General features: G+C 44.7%; 1 protein-coding gene across 1 annotated transcript in view; it reads left to right on the top strand.

Annotated features, from left to right (window-relative positions):
• LOC142095498 (uncharacterized) overlaps window positions 1–23,155 on the top strand; it is a 101,629-nt gene that overhangs the window by 10,077 nt on the left and 68,397 nt on the right. The window contains 1 exon segment of the mRNA XM_075178443.1: window positions 6,545–7,856. Coding sequence (XP_075034544.1) covers window positions 6,545–7,856 — 1,312 coding nt within the window.

The following is a 23,155-nucleotide window of genomic DNA, read 5'->3' as shown; positions in this document are numbered from 1 at the left end:
CACACACAGACAAACTTCACCTTCTCACACTCACAGAACTATAATCACACACCCATCATTGTACCATAGCGCCCTCATATCTCTGTGGTTGGTGCTTTGTAGTGTTGCTCTTCATCTTCTGACCTGTCTCTGTATCATGCTCTGCCCTTATGCTTTCTTCCACTTTCTGTTGTTGCCCATCTGTGCTCTACTCCATTCTCCTACTCTATCCTGATGCTCTCCTCCGCTCTGTGCCTTCATCATTCTGTGTTGCTATTCTACTATATATATATATATTTACACAATAGGGATGCAGCTCTAGTTATGACATCTTTACAGTTTAACTGTGACAGGAAGAAAAACAGCTGAGAATATAACTTCCTGTCTGTGCATACTCAGTGGAGCGATATGGACGGCTGGAGGCTGCCCCACTTCCTGTCCTCACTAGATCACAGGGGACACCACTACCAAGAGGGGAGACGGAGCTTAGTGCTCCATATGAACAGCTATTTTCTACTGCGCTGTATTGCTCTGTCAAGCTGCTCTGCTTCCTTACAAAGAGGTTTCAGCCTAAATTAGTAGCATTAATCTGGCCATGGGTCTATGCTGCCTGATGTTGATCAGAGGGACATAAAGAGGCTGCTTCACTGTTTTGTTTTGCTACCTACATGCTCACTTGGGGAACTTTGAGCAGTGTAGACCAATGGATAGGATGTGGTGTTAATTTAGCCCATGTCTACTCTGCTACCAAGGCTTTAATGTTCGTGTGTGAGAGTGGTTGATGCTGTATGAGCATTGTGGTTGGACAATGTCACTAGCTAATAAGGCTCCCTGTCCTTTGATACAGGCTGGTAAATGTGTGTACTTGTGAAAAATTATACACCAAACTCTGCATTTTTGCATTGTCATATATGGCTGTGCAATCTGCACGTCCCTGTGGCTGGTTCTATGCAATGTGCCTGTTACCACAAACAGGCGTGTGTAACTGTCCTTTTTAGGACTTCCTGAGCTAATAAACATCTCAAGTAAGGAACCTGCTGTGAAGCCTTCTTACCTACCTTCCTGTGACCACAGGTTAGACCCAATCTAATCCGTTATCCGGCTGCTTTGAGGTTGGGACCCAGCATTCCAGTACCAACACTCTGGCCACTACCCGCAGCTCTGGCCAATGTGATAGGCCAGAGGTAACCATCCACAGCAACCCTGATCTAAAGGAAAAGTATGGGTATACCACCCCAGGAGCCAGCAGAAGGGGTACACAAGCAGTAAGAGTTACCCAGAACAACTCAGTTCTGGATGCCGCTAAGGAGTCCAGTGGTGGCAGCAGGCTCCTCCTACTGTGTCAGGAAGAGCGTATTTGGAAGAAAGAAAGGGGATGGTGACAAGGCAAGCCCAGTCGATCCCAAGCAACACCACAGACAGGGTGGCATAGGCGGTCCATCCTGTCACAGATTTCTGGTGGCAAGTGGTGGGATAACCCCAGGCGGCTATCCGTGCACCAGTCAGGAGAGCCGAGTTATTCAGAAGAGGAATAACTGCAGCTAGGAGAACGCACAGGATGTCTAACTACAGAGCAATGTCCAAGGCGGATCTTGAGATCCTATTTCAAGCAAAGAAGATCAAAATTCCTTACACAGCGACAAGGAAATGAAAAGGGAGTTGACGGCCTGGAGTGAGCAGCACAGGTCAGCAGATGAGGAAGGTGACTGAGACAGTGACCAGGAGCAGACATCAACGCCAGACCTAGAGGTACCTGCAGTAGCATCCCAGAACTCGGCAACTTTTCCCAACAACAGTACCCTCCCACAGAGTGAACCAGTGGTGCAAGTTCAACATTGCGATGATGGCAACTTTTCTGTACTAATGCAGCAGCTGGGGTCCCTGGGAGACAACGCAACTGTGGCGGAGCAGTTGGTTATTATTCAGTTGTGGGGCAATCGGTGGGCACCGTCTCTTGCCGCGTCCTGTGAACAGTCATCTGCTGCGGCCAGATTAGGCTCTCTCCACTTTACCAAATTTAATGACAATGTGGGAGACATTGATGGACATTTGCATGTGTTCGAAATGTCCTTTAACCTCCATGTCTTGCCCAAACAGGAGTGGGTAAAGAATGTGGTTCCCATGCTACAAGGTTGTGTAGTGGAAACCTATCGCGGAGTGGCACCAGAGGCAGACTATGATGTGGTATAAAAGGCCCTCCTTAAGCTCTATGTTATTCCCCCGGAAACCTACCTGCAGAAGTTTCTGGACTTGGCTAAAAGCCCTCACGTCAGCCATGAGAAATTTTCCACCCAGTTGAGGCAATTGCCAATAAGAATAATAATGGATCTGACGTCACGTCCTGGGAAGGACTAGTGGACTTAATTTGTAGCGAACAGTGCTGGTGCCAGCGAACAATGTGTTAGGCCACACTGGCAGAAGTGCCAGGTTAACAGCCAACCCCGAAGGACTGTACAATCCGGGGAACACCCCTCTTCTACTCACCCCCCAAAAGCAAGTATCAAACCCTTCGGACACCGTTCGCCAGACACCACCCTACTCTGTTCCTGGGAGTTATCAGAGATCATTGAAGCCCAGGCTGGAGAAGAGGTGCTGCAGCTGCGGGAAGACCAGTCACCTAAGCATGAACTGTCCCACAGACCCAGCAATCCAGACCCACGCCCCTAATCCGAGTCCTGGTGCCTGGCTGGCTTGCCTAATGGTGAAGGTGAGCCAGTAGAGACTGTTTCTACTCCTGGCAGCCCAGCGGGGTGTGGTGTGTCTGAAGGTGACTCAGCGGAGAGAGTCACTTGTTTGTACAAAAGACTCCTCAAAAACATGTGGAGCAACTTGCAGCCCGTCCAAGTGTGACCCCTGCAGGAAGAAGGACTGATAAATTCAGGGGGCTCAATAACTGTAGTGAGCCCCCATCTTATTGATCCTGCTGCAGTATTGCAGGGTCGCACTGCCAAAGTAACAGTGGCAGATGGACTGGAGAAGGAAGTGCCTGTAGCAAGAGTGTTTCTGTACTGGGGAGATGGCCAGGAGTTGCGAGATGTTTCCGTTATGGATGGCCTCCCAACTGATGTGATCTTGGGCAACAATGTTGGGGGTGGAATTGTGACTGCATTTCTCAACTCAAATACCCGGAGCCAGGCTGCCCGACTACAGTCTTCAGGGTCTTAACCTGCACAACCCACCCTAGAGGAAAAGACCACAGCTGCTAGACAACAGCCATTGCCAGCAAGCACAGCTTCAGCCAGCCCAGAGGAAAGGACTCAAGCTGCTATTTCTTCCAGCCAACTCTTTGCTTCTGGAAAGACTACGTCCCCTAGCCATGAAGAGGATATTGTCTCCAGCATATGATCTTTTGGGACTGCCCGGTGATGCTCCTGCCCCTAGCAGTATGCCAGCTCCGGCGGTGAGTATAGCTGACCACAGTGACCCCCCCCCCTTTGACTGACCCTACTTTGACTGACCCTACTTTGACTGACCCTAGTAACCCCAACATAGACCCCCCTACAGAGTGTCCTGACTTAGACGATAGTGAGGGTCTTAGGGAAGAATTCAGGGCAGCTCAGCTCTCTCTGAGACCTCATTTGAAGGTCTGAGCGCCTTGGAAGTGGGGAGTGTGACCTGGCGTAAAGGCTTGTTGTACCGTGTAACTAGGAAGGTAGATCCAGATAGACCAGTCTGGGAACAAGGTCAACTGGTGGTACCACGGAACTTTCACGCGCAATTGAGTTGCCTCTAAATTCCCGATGGCTAAACACCAAGGGAGAGAACAAACACTGAAGTGCCTGACACAGAACTTTTTCTGGCCTGGAATGTCAGATGTCCGAGACTACTGTAAATCCTATGATGTGTGTCAGCTACTTGGGTGCCGCAGTGCTCGTGCTCCCCTAAGGTCCTTGCTAGTAGTTGGGGAACCTTTTCAACGAGTGGCTGTGAACATAATAGATTCCCTGCCTGTGCCCAGTAGATCGGGGAAGAGGTCCATCCTCACCATAGTGGACTATACGCTACCCCGTTTCCAGAGGCTATGGCTCTGTCTCTGATCACTACGGAAAAGGTAGAGTATTAAGAAGTGTAGGGTTCTCTAGTGAATTCCTAACTGATCAACGGAGATAGTTCATGAGTGAACTGGTCTAATGTCTCTGGGCAATGTGCGGTGTTCGGCAATTCCGTAATGCACCCTATCATACCCAGGCTAACGGACTGTGCGAGCGGTTTAATGGCATGCTGAAGCACATGTTACGTAACTTCTGATGGGGGGAACTGGTAATGCTACCTGCCACATCTCCTGTTTGCTTATTGGGAAGTGCTGCAGGAGTCTACCAGTTTCTCCCCCTTTGAACTACTATATGTCCGCAGAATCCGTGGTAGGGCAGAAGGTTCTTGTTCTGATGCCCACTCGCTAGAACAAGCTCCAGTTTGCCTGGGCTGGACCATACACTGTCTCAAAACACCTCATTCTGACTGATGGTTGCCTAATCAATGCTTGGAGTTTTTTCAGAATTTGTGGGTTTTTGTTTGTCCACCTGCCTCTTGAGGATTGACCACAAGTTCTCAATGGGATTAAGGTCTGTGGCGTTTCCTGGCCATGGCCCCTAAATTTAAATGTTTTGAACCCTGAGTCACTTAATTATCACTTTTGTCTTATGCAATGTGCTCCATTATGCTGGAAAAGGCAAACTGTTCTTGGATGGTTGGGAGAAGTTGCTTTTGAAGGATGTTTTGGCAAAATTGTGAGTGAGCCCACTCCCTTGGCTGAAAAGCAACCCCACATATGAATGGTCTCAGAATGCTTTACCATTGGCATGTTCCTTCTCTGAACAAGTGTTTTTCCAGATGCCCCAATCTGAAAGAACATTCATCATGGAAAATGACTTTACCCCAGTCCTCAGCAGTCCAATCCCTGTACCTTTTGCAGAATATCAGTCTGTCCCTGACGTTTTTCCTGGAGAGAAGGGGCTTCTTTGCTGGCATTCTTGACATCAGGCCATCCTCCAAAAGTCTTTGCCTCACTGTGCGTGCAGATGCACTCACACCTGCCTGCTGCCATTCCTGAGCAAGCTCTGCAATAGTGGTGCCCCGATCCCACAGCTGAATCAACTTTAGGAGACGGTCCTGGCGCTTTCTGTATAGTCTTGAGCGTTCCGACGCCTTCTTCACAACTACTGAACCTCTCTTCTTGAAGTACTTGATGATCTGATAAATGGTTGACTTCGGTGCAATCGTACTAGCAGCAATATCCTTGCCTGTGAAACCCTTTTTGTGCAAAACAATGAAGACTGCAGGTGTGTACTTGCAGCTAACCATGGTTAACAGAGAAAGAACAATGATTTCAAGCACCACCCTTCTTTTTAATCTTCCAGTCTGTTATTCTAACTCATTCAGCATGACAGAGTGATCTCCAGCCTTGTCCTCATCAACTCTCTCACCTGTGTTAACAAGAGAATCTCTGACCTGATGTCAGCTGGTTCTTTTGTGGCTGGGCTGAAATGCAGTGGAAAGGTTGTTTTTGGGATAAAGTTCAATGTCATGGCAAAGAGGGACTTTGAAATTAATTGCAATTCATCTGATCACTCTTCATGACATTCTGGAGTATATGCAAATTGCAATCATAAAAATTGCTGCAGCAGACTTTGTGAAAAATAATATTTGTGTCATTCTCGAACCTTTTGGCCATGACTGTACATCCCATCACAACACACACTTCACACAATCTCTACCTTCTTGCATGCACAGAACTATAATCACATACCCATCATTGTACCATAGCTCCCCTCAAGCCTCTGTGATGGTGCTTTGTACTGTTGCTCTTCATCTTCTGACCTGTCTCTGTATCCTGCTCTGCCCTTTTACTTTCTTCCACTTTTTGCTGTTGTCCGTCTGTGACCGGCTCAATTCTCCTACTCAGTCCTAATGCTCTCCTCCACTCTGTGCCTTCATCATTCTGTGTTACTATTTCCTACTGTGCTGCACTGTTCTCTCAAGCTTCCCTCTCAGTGCTTGTCTTGTTCATAGTAGCTTCAGCCTAAATTAGCATTACTGGTCTCTGGGTTATGCTGTCTGATGTTGATCAGAGAGACATATAGAGGCTGCTTCTCTGTTTTGTTTTGCTATCTTAGTGTCCACTTGGTGAACTTTGAGTAGTGTAGACCAATGGTATTGGTGTTGCCCATGTCTACTCTGCTACCAAGGCTCCAATGTTTGTGTGTGAGGGCAGTGTCTGTATGAGCATTGTAGTTTGACAATGTCACTGGCTAATGAGGCTCCCTGTCCTATGATACGGGCTAGTCCATGTGTGTGCTTGGGAAATATTACACACTAAATCTGCGTTTTTGCATTGTACAATGTGTCTGCGCAATCTTCATGTTTCTGTGGCTGGTTCTATGCAATGTCCTTGGTAATGCGTTATATTTTAATCCAATGTTTTATCTGTATAATTGCTATATGTACATTTTAGATTTGTGATAAAGTTTTTGTATGCAAATAGAAATTATAGAATGGAACATCTTGAACTCACTAAATGTATGACAATATGCTACTCAATGTCTATTTCCATTTCTTTTATTTCCAGCAGATGGACACGCAAGTAGGAATACCTCAGAGGGAGATCTCGTTTTGTCTCCAGGTTTTAAATTAGAAGATAACATCATCATACAAGATTTTCCAGGAGGAAAACCCATTACTCCAAATATACATCAATTATGTCACAGTACACATATATCATCTGATCCCTCTAATCATGAATTATGTTTTCCTAATAACTCGGATATGGTTACACCTAGTACATCTCAAAGAGGTGCTACAATATTTCCATGTTCTGAATGTGGGAAATGTTTTACATATAAATTTGGTCTTGTTCAACATCAGAGAATTCATACTGGTGAGAAACCATTTCCATGTTCGGAGTGTGGGAAATGTTTTACACAGAAATCACTTCTTGTTCAACATCAGCGAATTCACACTGGTGAGAAACCATTTCCATGTTCGGAGTGTGGGAAATGTTTTACAGTTAGATCTAGTCTTGTAACACATCAAAGAATTCACACAGAAGAGAACGCATTTTCATGTTCTGAGTGTGGGAAATGTTTTAGTTTGAAATCAAATCTTATTGGACATCAGAAAATTCACACTGGTGAGAAACCATTTTCATGTTCGGAGTGTGGGAAATGTTTTACACTTAAATCTAATTTTGTTAAACATCAGAGACTTCATACTGGTGAGAAACCATTTTCATGTTCTGAGTGTGGGAAATGTTTTACAGAGAAATCACATCTTGTTAAACATCAGAGAATTCACACTGGTGAGAAACCATTTCCATGTTCTGAATGTGGGAAATGTTTTATAGCGAAATCACATCTTGTTCAACATCAGAGAATTCACAGTGGTGAGAAACAATTTCCATGTTCTGAGTGTGGGAAATGTTTTACAGTTAGATCCAGTCTTGTTACACATCAGAGAATTCACACAGAAGAAAATGCATTTTCATGTTCTGAGTGTGGGAAATGTTTTACAGTGAAATCAAATCTTGTTCAACATCAAAGAATTCACACTGGTGAGAAACCATTTTCATGTTCTGAGTGTGGGAAAAGTTTTACACTTAAATCTAATTTTGTTAAACATCAGAGACTTCACACTGGTGAGAAACCATTTCCATGTTCTGAGTGTGGGAAATGTTTCACACAGAAATCACATCTTATTGAACATCAGAAAATTCACACAGGTGAGAGAACATTTCCATGTTCTGAGTGTGGGGAACCTTTTACACAGAAAACAGATCTTGTTAAACATAAGAGAACTCACAAGGGTGAGAAGCCATTTTAAAGGTCTCAGTGTGGGAAAGGTTTTACATTTAAATCAGGTCTTGTAACAGAGAATTCATACTGGTGAAAAGCCATTTTATTGTTCTCAATGTGGAGAACATTTTCCATAAACATCAGCTACTGTACACAAGAGAAAAGCAATGTCCATGAGCTAATAAATATGAAACACTGGTTGCTGCAATATTGTAAAGGATGTGTATGTTATGAATGTAAATGATGTAAATATGCATAAATAAACTTACAGAGTATATACTGATAAATAGAATATCCAAATATTGATTAACATTATTATTTTATTGCAATAGTGTGCAGTCAACAAAGATAGTACAGCTGAACAGAATGCCACAGTGCTTGTAGCTCCATGGATCGAACCATTAGCTGTGGTAGCTAAAATAGACACACATCTGGTCATGCCCCTTAGACCTAAGAGGACTGGTAGTGAGCTAAAAGTCAAAGGATTGTTGAAAGTAGAATAGTGTACAGTCAGATAAAGCAAGTTTTCTTAAAAACACAATCAAAGAAATCTTTGCTCGTGCCAAGGTTTTGTAGATCTTAGAGACTTTTAAAGGCTACAAATAGGTGAGATAAATTGTTTCACTGAAGGGCTGGTTGCAGAGTAGATAAAGCTGTACAGTGATCCAGGTGAGGTGATTAGCTCGATTGCTGTTCTTAGCAGGGTGCTGATTATAGAAATTGAGAGAAGGTGTTTGTAGCTGTCATAGTGAATAGTTATCTACAGTTGTCAGTTGGTGTGGTGAATCCTCATAAATACACAGGAGATCAACAGATTTATATCCCTCTGCTTATCTTCATTTAGTGACCATATAAGGACCAAAGAAGTCACTGAGCAACTTAGCACATCTAAAGGGGGCTGTATTGGCAAAAATGGAAGCATCCTTCCTTCAGAGGGTGATATTTTTATACACAAGAATAAGAGATTCCACCAGTGATAAACACTATTTTGAAGAGTACATTAACCCTATCACTACAAGTGCTATTATTACACCAGCAACCCTTTAGTTCAACTGCTCACATGGTAACCCAGGGGTTTCCCACTTTGGATCTAAGTGGGCAACAATGCATTTTGTGGCAAGTAACCTAGGGCATTATTGCCAACATTTTACACAGACCATTAGTCATTTACAGGAATGAGTTGAAACTGCCCATGTTCCAGCCAGCACAAACCCAGCCCATAACATTCAATATGGTGAGTGGATCCTTGTCAAAGGTACGTCTGAAATTCACCTCTCCAAGCAGTTGGGAAGGTCTCTTTCAAGTGCTGCTAATAAACACCAGATCTGAAAGGGTTACAGAAAATAAATCTTGGCTACATGCTTTTCATTCTCATCTCACATTCTCCTTGTAGACAGAACCACTGCATCTGCTACTACTTTACCATATCATTAATTTTTACTACAGATCTAAATGCAATTTTTAGGTTGGAATCATTATGTTGATCCCTAGCAAAGTCCTGAAATGAAATGAGTCTTGGAACTGGAAATCAGTTCTCAGCTTTCTCTGCTGACCCCAAAGTCTACATGAGTGTCATTGGTAAATGATTGGCTCAGTTTCCCCTTTTGTTTCCTTGGGTGAGACTTGGGATGAGTAGCGGTCATGGACCTGTATTCAGCTTCCATAGGCAACAGTTCTGTTGTTTCTTTGCCCAGTGACAGTTGGACAGGTTCTTTTCTAGATTGGACTTTTGCCCGGTGTATCAGTTGTTGATATGTCCAGTCGGATTCAGTCACTAAGAACCTCCTGGAACATGGGAAAGTCTCGACCCAGGATAAGGGGGCACAGTAGTTTTGAGGCTATAGTGGCCATTACCTCAACTATTTGGCCTTTTAGGGTAATTGGAAGTAAAGTCTGTTTGTACTCCACAGTAACTCCATGAATGCACATCACTTTCACTTTAGGTAACCTTGCAGACACTTCTTGGAACAAAATAACTGGAGACTAATGTCAAATCACTTCCCAAATCCACCAGGACTGAGACAGCACGCCTATTCACCAGGATAGTCACTAGGAATGATGACGGACTCCTTGTGGAGGGAGACATAGCGCAGCAACTAGGAAAGGCTGACGTCTGCTGAGCTATAGTACAGTCCATTCATTCCTGTTGCTTTGAACATTCATCATGGAAGTGCTCAGGTTCATTACATTCAAAACAGGTGGAGAAACTTTTCTTACTAGCTCCGCCAGCTGTGGTATCCACTTTGGCCTGAGCAATAGCTTTGGATTCTCCTCTGGAGCCTCAGACATGCGTTGCAGTACTGAGTAACGGTCTATCGACATAGCAAGTTCCTCATAAGACTGGATCCGCTTGTAGCACCCATCTCTGTAAACTCCTTTCCAGCCCAGACACAATGGTCAAATGCCGGTATCTCCACCATGCGGCCAGGTGTATTGGTATTTGGCTGCAACCAACTCCTTATCACTTTAGAGAGATCAGCAATCTGTGAGTGAACCGATTTTCCTGGGAGAACGCCAGCCATGGTAGCGCTGAGCTCTCCCCACTCCAGCCACACCTATTCGGGACAAGATTTCAGTCTTTACTTCCTGATAGACAGCAGCCTGTTCATCAGATAAATCAATGTAAGCACGCTGAGCTTCACTGCCAGCTTCTCCACCCAGGTCCCTGGTGGCCATTTTAGTCTTGTCATGATGTTCTCAAAGGCTAAGAGATATGTCTCCACATCATCTGAGGTGGTAATTTTCTGCAAGCCATGCACCTCAGACACATCATGCACCTGCCTCACTTGTGCTAGCGCTTTATGCAAGAGCTTGGTATTCTCTGCAACCTGTAGTATTTGGGCCTGCTGTGCTTGTGTAGCAGCTACAGCTAGTAATGCCACCTGCTGTTCCCGCTGCCTAGTGGTCACATTCACCAGAGCCCTCAAGAGTTCCTCCTTATTGCTATGTTGGTGTGAAGAAAAATTAAACTTTGCTTCCCTAAGCATAAATTAAACCTGATTTGTCTGTGGAAACGGCTGTTTGTCACTTGTAGGTCACAACATACAATCATCAATCAATTTAATACACCTGCTTTGTGTTTAAGATTTGAATTACCTGTAAACTCCACACATTTGCTGTAAAGATTTTGTAATAAACAGTTTTACACATTTACTTTGTGATTAAGGTTTGTGTCATCTATAAAATCCTCACATTAGCAGCAAAGATTTTGTAGTAAACAGTTTTACACATTGCAAACATTTGAAATAAGCAGGTTTTTTGCAGTACCTGCAAGCAACAAAAAAACTGCATTTGCTTTTGAGTTCAGAGATTGCATGCAAAAGGTGTTGCAGCAAACAAACATTGTAGTCGGGAGGTTTTGCATAACTCGCCACCCTGGATTTTTTGGCTTGGGTAACAGCAGTGATCTAGCTGTCTTTTGCACATCCCACGATGACACCACTTGTGAAAAGCATGCAAACATATGGCTCACACAGGTTTTTCTGAAGCACTTGGATGTTTATTTACTTGTCAGGATGGATAAACAGTCTTGGCAGTGACTTCAGCAATCAAACAAAACATTCACAAAAATAAACAGTCCCAAAGCCCTAAACTCTGGCTATCACAGTTAGGTCCCTAACTGGTCACTGGCCACTTTTTAGCAGCAGTCTCCCACACACACACACACACATCAAACCCAGCTTTTTAAGCTTGCTTTCAGGACTTGCTCTGGCTGACTCCTTAATTGATTAGACCAGGTGCTCCACCTGGTCTCCTGCTCTGTGTGTGTATATGTGTGTGCATATTTAACCCTCTCTGCACCTTTAGGCGGTGGTTTCACAGGGAAACCATCACTCTTCCCTCTATTAGAAGGTGGCAAAGTGTCCCAATTGCCACAATATATATATATATATATATATATATATATATATATATATATATATATATATATATATATATATATATATATATATAGTATTGTTGGGCCATTTGTATTTACGGGGATAGTTTTTGGCCCTGTTGTAGTCTGGCTCTTTACTAACTGTACACACTAGGGTTGAGCTTCCCTCTCCTGCCATTAAGATCAGGAAGGCAACAGGTGACAGAATCTCCCCTCTTTTAGTGATCACAATTTACACTGCCAGTAGATATACAGTCCACAACCGTGCACCAAATAGACCAGACTAACGTGAATAGCTGATACCAGTCACTACTTCTTGAGAGGGGAATTTCATGTCACCGTTCCCCTTCTCCAAGCCAGGACTCTTTAAAACGCTGTTCTGATCACATTCCCGGATGATACCTTGCTCTTGTTCATGGGCTTGGAGTCTTGGTCTCTGTGGACTGTGTTCGTGCATACCATATACCTACCAGAGTAAATTAAATATCACTATCAACGATGGAGTGATGTCGGCAAATTCCAAGGGGTGTATGGTCTCACAACCAGCAGTGTAGGCAGATCCTCATAGTTTCCAGAGTCGTGATCATTTCAGCAGATGGTTATGAGAGATGAATATCACGGATCTGAAGGTAAATTGTGTAGGTTGTCGGCATGCTCATCGGGGCTTTCAGTCGTTGGTAAAATTGTTACAGATATCTCATTGTGAGAAATTTTCATGAATAAGTGGATCTTGAAACATCCTTTAGTGTATGTGTCAGGGATAAGCCCCTCTAGCTACTCCCTGATTAGATATCTTATATATTCCAACAGTCATACAATATATCACCTCTATTTTGTCAGGAAACCGTTCCTGACCACCTTTACCTGTCACAAACCGCACCCTGCGAGCTCGTGACTTGGAAGCTACTGTAAGGGAACACACAGTATTTCCCGCAACCATCACTGCCATTAAATAACTCAGTCACATTTAATAAATAGATCTCATTCTCCCCAAACTCACCCCCATATTCAATAGCCCCCAAACCACCCGTCTTAAATAGTCCCCACTATTAAATTGCCTCACCATCACCCTACAAACAAAATAGCGCCCATTAATTAGCCACCACCTACCTCACACACTACATTGCAACAAGCCCCCTGTGCCATCACACACACATTACTGTGCCCCTTCATCACAACTACACTGTGCCCCCTTATGCTCACACTGCACCCTTCATGCTGCTTTCCCCCCTTTTTTTTAATCTGTGCTTCTCTCCCCTTTTTTTATTTAATCTGTGCTTCTCTCCCCTTTTTTATTTAATCTCAGCTTCTCTTCCCTTTTTCTTTTACTCTCAGCCTCTCTCCCCCATTTTTTTTACTCCCTCTTCTTTATAGCACTGTCCATTTCTGTTTTCCTCCCCTTGCCTCTCCGTTTCTTTACTTTGTCAGCTTCTTTCTTTTCTTCTCTTCTTTCTTCTGGCTTGGTCTTGTCAGGAGCTCCACACTGACTGTCGGGTGTGACTTGATGACGTTACGCCCGACAGTCAGTGTGAATGGAGCAGAGGGGAAGGAGGGATGCGGCGCCGCGGTCACGTGAGTATGATTTCTGTTTTGTTTTTTTTTGTTCCAGCTCCCCCCACCAACGATCTTGATGGACCGCCCCCCCCCCCCCCCCGCGGAAAAAAAGAAATAAAAAAAAAAACGCAAGATTAAGAAAAAAAAAAAAAATAAATTAAAACATTAGCGGAGGAGCAGCGTGGAGCTGTGACGGTCTGTGGATTGCAGGAGAACAGCGTGGAGCTGTGACGGTCTGCGGATTGCAGGATCTGCAGGGGTGCATACAAGCCCTGATTGGGCCATCTGTGTTTACCGATTACTCTGTTTGCTCGTGACCCTTGACCTTGGCTATCGTTTTGACTACCCGATGCTTTTTACCAGTCTCCTGGCCCGCCGCTGTGGTCCTGTATTACCAACCCACACTACACTTGAAGCTAAGTCCTGGGGGCATCTGAGTACCGGTGAGCGCATCTAGCTCTAAGGGAAAGGCGGCTGCTAAAGGTGAAACCTCAGTCATCTAGTTCTGTGGGTTGGTGATCAGGGCCAGCAGCCTAACATTATAACCGGCCCAAATACTGAATTTCCGGAGACAGATTACGCAATGGATGAAAGCGGAACCAACTTGTCTCCAGCTCAAGTCCTGGCTGGTCAAATTCAGATGGTTCGGGGATTGTCCCAGAATTTGTCCGCTCAGGAAGAGGCCTGAAGGACTTTGCAAGCCACTTTAGGTCCCACCTGTGAGCCTAAGGTGAATCTGCCGGACCGGTTCTCCGGAAATAGATCCTTGTTCCGGAACTTCAAGGAGAGCTGCAAGCTCTACTTTCGGTTGAGACTCCGGTCTTCTGGTTCAGAACAACAGAGAGTTGGGATTATCATCTCCCTCCTTCAGGGTGACCCCCAGTCCTGGGCCTTCTCCCAGTCACAGACAAGTCCTACCATGCAGTCGGTAGAAGCCTTCTTTGAAGCATTAGGTCTGCTATACGATGACCCGGATCCAGTGGCCTCCGCTGAGGCTCATCTACGCGCCTTAAAGCAAGGCCGGCGATTGGCAGAAGAATACTGCGCTGAATTCCGCAGATGGTCACCTGACAGTGGATGGAATGATCCAGCGTTACGTAGCCAGTTTCGCTTAGGACTGTCGGAACAGATCAAAGATTCACTAGTGCAGTACCCTTCTCCTACCTCATTGGAGAGTCTTATGCAGCTCACCATTAAAATTGACAGGAGAATTAAGGAGAGGAAGTCCGAGAAGGAGGCGTCTTCCTTTCCATCTGCATTTATTCCTGTTTCCACGGATGCTGAGGAGCCTATGCAGTTGGGAGCGTATCGCCTCTCCCCTGAGGAAAGAGACAGAAGACGGTCACAAGGCCTATGTCTCTATTGTGGTACTAAGGGCCATTTCTCCTGCTCCTGTCCTAATAAACCGGGAAAAGAGCATGCCTAGGGAATGAGGGGAAGGTTCACCTAGGTCTGCAAATTGTTTCCCCAAAGAATGCCAAACTTGTTCCGGCACAAGTCACTTTCGATGCCAGTTCTGTGACTCTGTCGGCCTTCATGGACAGTGGAGCTGCAGGCAACTTTCTTGACATCAGGTTTGCCCGCTCTGCTGGGATTCCGTCAGTGAAGCTCAAAGCTGCCATTACAGTCTGTGGCTTAGACGGGAGCCCATTTCCTGGAGGCAAGGTCGTCTGGGAGACTCCGTTACTGAAATTGAACATAGGAGCTCTCCATTCAGAGTCCATGACTTTCTTCCTTATTGACTGTCCCTCGGTTCCGTTGATCCTGGGCCATCCCTGGCTTTCCAGTCTCAACCCTGTTGTGGATTGGGTCAAGGGAGAAATTATTCAGTGGAGCTCTTTCTTGTCTAACTATGCCTCTGCGTATCATTCAGTCAATTCCTGAGCAACTTCCCTCACAATATCATGAGTTTTGGGATATGTTCTCCAAAAAAGCTGCTGACACCTTACCACCTCACCGCGACTTTGACTGTGCTATTGAGCTTATTCTTGGTTCCAAGTTACCCAAGGGACGCTTGTACTCTCTCTCTGGTCCAGAGACTAAGTCTATGCAGGAGTATGTAGGTGAAAACTTAGAGAAAGGGTTCATCAGGCCCTCTAAATCTCCAGTAGGAGCTGGATGCTTCTTCGTATCCAAAAAAGATGGAGGACTGAGACCCTGTATCGATTATCGAGGACTGAACCTCATTACAGTCAAGAATACCTACCCCCTTCCGCTCATCTCCATATTATTCGATCAGTTAAGAGGCGCTACAGTCTTCACCAAAATCGATCTTCGTGGAGCATACAACCTCATCCGTATCAAGGAAGGAGATGAGTGGAAGACGGCGTTCAACACACATTCTGACCACTACGAATATCTAGTCATGCCGTTTGGTCTTAGCAACGCACCTGCAGTGTTCCAAGATTTGATTAACGAAGTTCTTCGTGAGTTCAAGGACCTTTTCGTAGTTGTCTATTTAGACGATATTCTCATATATTCCAAATTGTTATCGATACATCGGGGGCACGTTAAACAGGTCCTACAGAAGTTACGGGAACACCACCTCTATGCCAAGCTAGAAAAATGCGAGTTTGAGGTGCAGAAGGTATCCTTCCTTGGTTATATAATCTCTTGAGGGATTCTCCATGGATCCATCAAAGGTTCAAGCTATCCTGGATTGGGTGCAACCAAACAATCTCAAAGCGGTTCAGAGGTTCCTGGGCTTCGCCAATTATTATAGAAGGTTCATTCGTGGCTTTGCAGACATCGTGGCTCCTATCGTCGCTCTGACCTGCAAAGGAATGTATCCAACTAATTGGTCGCCCCAGGCAGTGGCCTCCTTTGAAAGTTTGAAGAAAGCCTTTGTATCCGCTCAGGTCCTTAGACACCTGGACCCTAATAAAGCACTTGTTCTTGAAGTCGATGCCTCTGATGTCGGTGCTGGTGCTATATTGTCTCAGAAAGACTCCCTTACTCACCGTCTGCACCCAGGTGCTTACTTCTCCCGTAAGTTCTCTTCAGCTGAGGCCAACTACAATGTGGGTAATAGAGAACTACTGCCTATTAAATGGGCCTTTGAGGAGTGGCGACATTGGCTGGAGGGTGCTACACATCAAATTTCCGTTATTACAGACCACAAGAACTTACAATATATTCAATCGGCCAAACGCCTAAATCCCAGACAGGCCCGTTGGTCGTTATTCTTTACCCGTTTCAATTTTGTGATCACCTACCGACCAGGTTCCAAAAATGTCCGGGCAGATGCTCTGTCCAGAAGCTTCTTGGCACACCATGTTCCGGTTACAAACCCAGAACCTATCATTCCCTCTTCCATAATTCATGCTGGGTTAACCCAAGACCTGAGCGTCATCATCATCATCATTTATTTATATAGTGCCACTAATTCCGCAGAACTGTACAGAAAACTCACATCAGTCCCTACCCCATTGGGGCTTACAGTCTAAATTCCCTAACACACACACACACACACACACACACACACACACACACACAGAAACAGAGACAGACTGACACACATAGACAGGCAGACAGACACAGACTAGGGTCAATTTGTTAGCAGCCAATTAACATACCAGTATGTTTTTTGGCGTGTGTGAGGAAACCGGAGCACCCGGAGGAAACCCACCCAAACACGGGGAGAACATACAAACCCCTCACAGATAAGGCCATGGTCGGGAATTGAACGCATGACCCCAGTGCTGTAAGGCAGAAGTGCTAACCATTACACCACCATGCTGCCCACACTTCAGAGATTTCAAAGATTAGCTCCTGATAATACTCCGGAGCAGAGGCGCATAGTAGTAGGACTGCTGGACATCCTGGAATTCAGAAAACGTTAGAAATTCTCTCCCATTCTGTCTGGTGGCCATTGTCTGCTGACGTTAAGAGTTATGTCCTCTCTTGTGAGGGTTGTGCCAGGAACAAAGTCCCCAGGAGTAAGCCTGCAGGCCAATTGGTTCCTTTGCTCATTCCTGCAAAACCATGGACACACTTATCTATGGACTTTATAGTCGATCTTCTTCGCTCCGCAGGTCACAACACCATATGGGTGGTAGTAGACCGCTTCAGCAAAATGTCACATTTCATTCCGCTGACCAGGCTTCCTAGTGCTCGAGATTTGGCAGTCCTGTTCATCCAGCATATATTCCGCCTTCATGGACTCCCTACTGATATCGTTTCCGATCGCAGTTCCCAATTCATAGCACAATTCTGGATATCCTTTTGTACCCTTTTGGGAATCAAGGTTAATCTTTCTTCTGCATACCACCCTCAGGCTAATGGGCAGACTGAGAGGGTTAACCAGTCTTCACTTCACTTCAGAATTTCATGACAACTGGTCCTCCTTGTTACCCTGGGTGGAGTTTGCCTACGATAATTAATGTCATTCATCCACTCAAACCTCCCCGTTTTTCTGCAATTTTGGTTTTCATCTCAGGGCTAATTCCTTGTATTCCCTCAAATCCGCTGGCATTCCGGAAATTCAGTCTACAGCTGCTGACCTCAAGGTCATCTGGAAAAAAGTGCAATCCTCTTTAAGACGGGCCTCATTCTCTGCAAAAAAAAATTCGGATCGCCACCGTACCACCTGCTCCTTCAAAGTGGGCCAGAAAGTGTGGCTTTCTACAAGAAATATTAGGCTCAGACAGCCCTGCAGGAAATCGGGCCCTAAATTCATTGGTCCGTTTCTCATTGTCAAGCAGATTAATCCCGTGGCATTTAGGTTGAAAATTCCTGGGTCATTGAGGATCCCCAACACATTCCATTGCTCCCTGCTCAAACCTGTACTTTATCCAAGTCGACCCCAGCTTCCAAGTCCATATGGACAGAATCGGATTAGACCTAAAAAATTTATTATTCAGAGGATTCATGATTCTAAGAAGATGCAGGGTCAGGTGCACTTCCTGGTGCAATGGAAAAATCGAGGTTTGGAAGAGCGGACTTGGGTGCCGCAAAGACAGCTCCATGCCACTAAACATCTGAATGAGTTCTTCAATAAATTTCCTAAGAAACCTGGGTGTCGGGAATCCTTAAGCCATCCTCAAGGGGGGGGGACTGTCACGAGCAGCGGCGGTACTCACAGCCGCCGCGGCTCGCTTCTGGTGCCCCCTGGCGTCCAGGCCATCACCTTGACGACTGGGACGTCATTTCCGGTTCGCTGCAACGGCCGGACGCCTCTCACATAGCCCTGCGTCCCGGCAGTGCTGGAAGCCGGGCGCATGCGCGAAAACAGGCACAGCCTGTGGGCTAATTAATATAGAGGGCTGAATTTACAGGCATTAGCCTGCAACTGTGTGTGTCAGGGACAAGCCCTGATTGGTCTGGCTCTGTACTGCTAATTAGTCTGCAGGGGTGCATACAAGCCCTGATTGGGCCATCTGTGTATTTAAGGCAGTGAGGTCTGCAGCCTCACTGCCGGTTATAGCTTCCTGTTACCAGTTTGCTGACCTGCTCTGCCCTTTGCCCCTGTACTGTGGATACTCTGCTGGATTGCCTGTGTATGACCCCTTGCCTGGATTTGGACCCTGCCTGTTGTTTCCTGTGACCCTGACCCTTTTGGCTTGTACCTTGGACCCTGCTACCTAGCCCATGACCCCGACCTCTGGCGTGTTTACCGATTACTCTGTTTGCTCGTGACCCTTGACCATGACTATCATTTTGACTACCCGCTGCTTCCTACCAGTCTCCTGGCCCGCCGCTGTGGTCCTGTATTACCAACCCACACTACACCTGGAGCTAAGTCCTGGGGGCATCCGAGTACCGGTGAGCGCATCTAGGTCTATGGGAAAGGCGGCTGCTAAAGGTGAAACCTCCGTCATCTAGTTCTGTGGGTTGGTGATCAGGGCCAGCAGCCTAACACTCAGGATGTAAAATACACTTACACTTGGAGATAACGCAATTTTATCCTTTTAACAAAGTTTACATAAATCTGTTTTATTCTAAATTACGTGTATCCTGAGTCTACATTGCAGAGAGATCTTAAGATACAGGAATAAAACCTACACGTGAAAGAAAAGTAACGACCTCCTGTGGTGGATTCAGGCCAAAACAGGCGTTTGTGAAAAGACTTACTTAACATTTCCTGCCTTCAGACAGTCACAGAAAACACATTTCCTCCTCTGGCATATGCCTCAGAAAAAATTACATTTCCTATACATAAGTGCAACACACTATAATAAAAATTAGTACATTAGCAATAATATTAATTAAAATAAAAGTCTGCAATCAGTTATTTCTACGTGATCCAGACACAAATAAGTCATTTATAAATGATCCAGCAACACTTGTCTATCATTATAGGCAGTTGCTGCTGTCCCTACAGTGATGACGTTTAATAGAGCATATCCTATCATGGTGCCATCACCGGTGTAAAACAAGTGTGAACGTTTTGTCTACCACTTAAACCGATAAATTGTAGTGTCTTGCTCAGCATATGTTGTCTTTAGACGGTTATGTGGTACTGCTGTTATGGAAAAAATCTGCAAGGATGAAGTCTTTCAGAATATGCTTTATTTTGTATGTACAGTACAGACCATTACAATCAAAATGAGCATTGACAATTATTTATTCATTTGCCATTTATAGCTTAAAACCAAAAGATTATTACATAGATAAATATGTCATTAAAGACTTTACACCAATCATATCACGGTAACTATGGGCCCATCTAGATTACATTTTGTAACTTGTTTCCAACTCTTAGGCCAAACCGCATCTTCACTTTTTCCCATGATATAGGTGGGTATTTTGTAAATAATTTGCAAGATTAAGTACCATAGAATATATTTCAGCATAAAGTCTTGATTAATATCTGCTAACCAAAATCAAGTTAATTTGTCAACATATAAGCTGTATACTGTTAAATCTTAAGCATCCCAAGCACTGTAATATAAACTGTTTATTCAACTTCCATTTTGTATGCACTGATTATCCATATTACTACCCTGGCATGTGACAGCAGACGTGCTAGAGTACAATTTCCATATGTGCCATTTGAATGCTCTTTTTCCTCACACACAATATACACCTGCTGGTAATATATGCGGTAGGTTGTACTGTATTTTGTATTTTATGTTTAACATATGTATATATTTTTTCCAGTCCCACAGTATGTGTGACTCACATTTCATTGTAATGCATGACAAAGAAATTCTAAGTCTCGTTCAAAGTCAATATCTCACCATTCTGCGCTGGGAAAGATTCTATATATTTCCAGGATGGACCTCCTCTTCCACCCTGTCCGTGTTGCTGGGGAGTGGCTGGACTTGCCTTGCCACCGTCCCCTTTCTTTATCCAAATTGCGCCCCTTTAAACGCAGTAGGAGGGGCCTCTGCTGCCACCACTAGGCTCCTTCAAAGGCACCTAGAACCGCATCCTTCTGGGTAACTCTTGCTGCTAGTTCATCCCCTTGCTGGGCACCTGGGCTAGTAACCCTGACCTCTTCCTTTAGATCAGGGTTGCCATGGGTGGTTCCCCCTGGCATATCACACTAGCCAGAGCTGCAGGGTAGCAGACTGAGTGTTGGTACTGGATGCTGGGTCCCAACCTCAGAACAGCCGGATAACGGATTAGAGTAGTCTAATCTGTAGGTCACAGGGATTGCTGTGTGCTGTCTGCTTACTCCTTACTGACTTTGGCTTCGTTTTTGATCCCGCTTGTACTCTGATTGCCCTGACCTCTGGCTTTGTTACTGGATATCCCTGCTCGCTGCCAGCCCTGATCCTTTGGCCTGTCTCTGACTACACTACCGGCTACGGACCCCTGATCCTGACCTGCTACTGACCATCTGCTCCAGTCCTGGCTACCGCCTCCTGTTCCAGCTGCGCTACAGCAGCCATAGGTAAACTTTTACTAAGTCGTGCTTAAGACCTGGGGGCATCCAAGTACCTGTGAGCACATAAAGCTCTATGGGAAAGGCGGCTGCTAAAGGTGAAGACCTCGATAACCTCTGTTCGAAAAGTTTATCTTGGTAGCCGTTAACCCTAACACACATAAATACATTTTTTACATTACAACTGCACAGTTACACTCCCGACGCATAGCCCTTTCCGTGCTGCAGCGCCTGTACATTAAATATATATATAATCATTAATTTATTTAACATATTTTTCACACTCTTTAACCCCTTCATTGCTATGGCACGAGCAATACTCTCCCAGTGCAGCTGCGCAGATTGTAAAATACTTTTTCAGTTAATTAAACATACTTTACATCAATAACTTAAGCATATAGCGGCGGTGTTTTACCCACTCTGGCGTCAGGTAATAACCCTCCCGGCGCTGGAGGACATTTAAAGATGACCACCGCATGCAATCATAGACCTGGCCACACCATACAAGTCCAGTAATCTTCCACCTGTAGAGGAAGAGAAAATAAGGCGAGTGTCAACATCTTTCAAAATATAACAAATGCTCTATAGGTATAAATTCGCCTCTGTCTTTTAGTGTGTTTGTCAGCTAGCAGAATCCACACCTTTACTACTGATACCTCATAATCCTACAAAAATAAAAAAATATACATATGCTTTACATGTACTACAACTCTCTGGTTCTAAGATCTTCTGATAAACAGGATATAAAACCCACTGTAACATCTACCTTGTATATAACTCTGCAGTGTCGGACTTGCCCACCGGGACACCGGGGAAATCCCCGGAGGACCCCACTGTCCCTAGTCTGTGTGTGTGTTAGGGAATTTAGACTGTAAGCCCCAATGGGGCAGGGACTGACGTGAGTGAGTTCTCTGTACAGCTCTGCGGAATAAGTGGCACTATATAAATAAATGGTGATGATGATGATGATGATGATGAATCCAATCCCAGAGGCAGGAACTGCTGAGATGAAGCAGCATCCTGACACGATGCTGCAGAGGAAACGAGGCAGATCCTGACTGTTAGTCCTATTTTGTATGTTATGTAAGTTATATGTAAATTATATGTACAACTTAGGTCCAATATGTCAGTGATCTAACATTGGCCGGGTTACAGTAAAGGCGTGTTTACAAAAATGTGGCTTATGCAGACCTGCCGAAACCTGCATATAAGTTTGTTAGGGGTATAGAGGGCAGGTGGAAATACTAACTGATGATGATGACTTATAACAGATGCATATGGTGCAGAGGCAGACGCATCTCTGCATATGGTTGAAATACGCTTGTTTTCTGTGCTCTTTTATGCTTTTGTGTGTAATCTTTCTTTGTTGAGGCGATAACAAGCTTATGTGACCAGTACATCATAACAATCAGAATTATATAAAAATGTAACATGACTCTCACAATTTCACTACCTATAGTTAGATATGTTCACTGACCCCCGTGTTTTGGTTTTGGATCTGTAGTAACCTCGTGTTTTGGTATTGGTTTTGGCGAAACCGCCCTCACGTGATTTGGTTTTGGATCTGTATTTTTTTTAAAAATTGCTAAAATGACATAATTTGACTATTTTCTTGTTCTTACATTATTATTATTAACCTCAATAACATTCATTTCCAGTTATTTCCAGTAAATTTTAACCACCTGACAGGTCACAATATGATTTTCATACAGTTCTGGCCAAAGACTGCAGCGACCTTGCTGGATATAAAGCGACAGAGCGACAACACAAACACACAGTAGTTCCTAGCACATCTAGGACACATTGACACACAGCTGTGTCAGAAAAGAAAAGTGGTGCAAGATGGAACTGTCTGTGGAGTTATCCGAGTGCCTGCACCGTGCCAGTATGCCCATAAATTAGCGTTTTCGGTGGGCCAAAGTATCCACAGAGAACCATATCTGTCACTTGCCAATCGCCTTTACTACCTTTATGCTCCAAGAAAGCAACATGCATGTGAACTGCTTGACCAATGTTATGTTGTGCTCTCTAGTTTGTTACTATAATTGGCCAGAATTAATTTGCAAATCCCTGGTACTGCGTATAAGTTGTTACAAGGAATAAAGTGGATTTTTAAGATGTTGG

Source organism: Mixophyes fleayi, chromosome 6, assembly GCF_038048845.1.
Source record: "Mixophyes fleayi isolate aMixFle1 chromosome 6, aMixFle1.hap1, whole genome shotgun sequence".
NCBI lineage: Eukaryota > Metazoa > Chordata > Amphibia > Anura > Limnodynastidae > Mixophyes > Mixophyes fleayi.
Note: the sequence above shows the minus strand (reverse complement) of the source record. Positions and strands in the feature narration are given on the sequence as shown.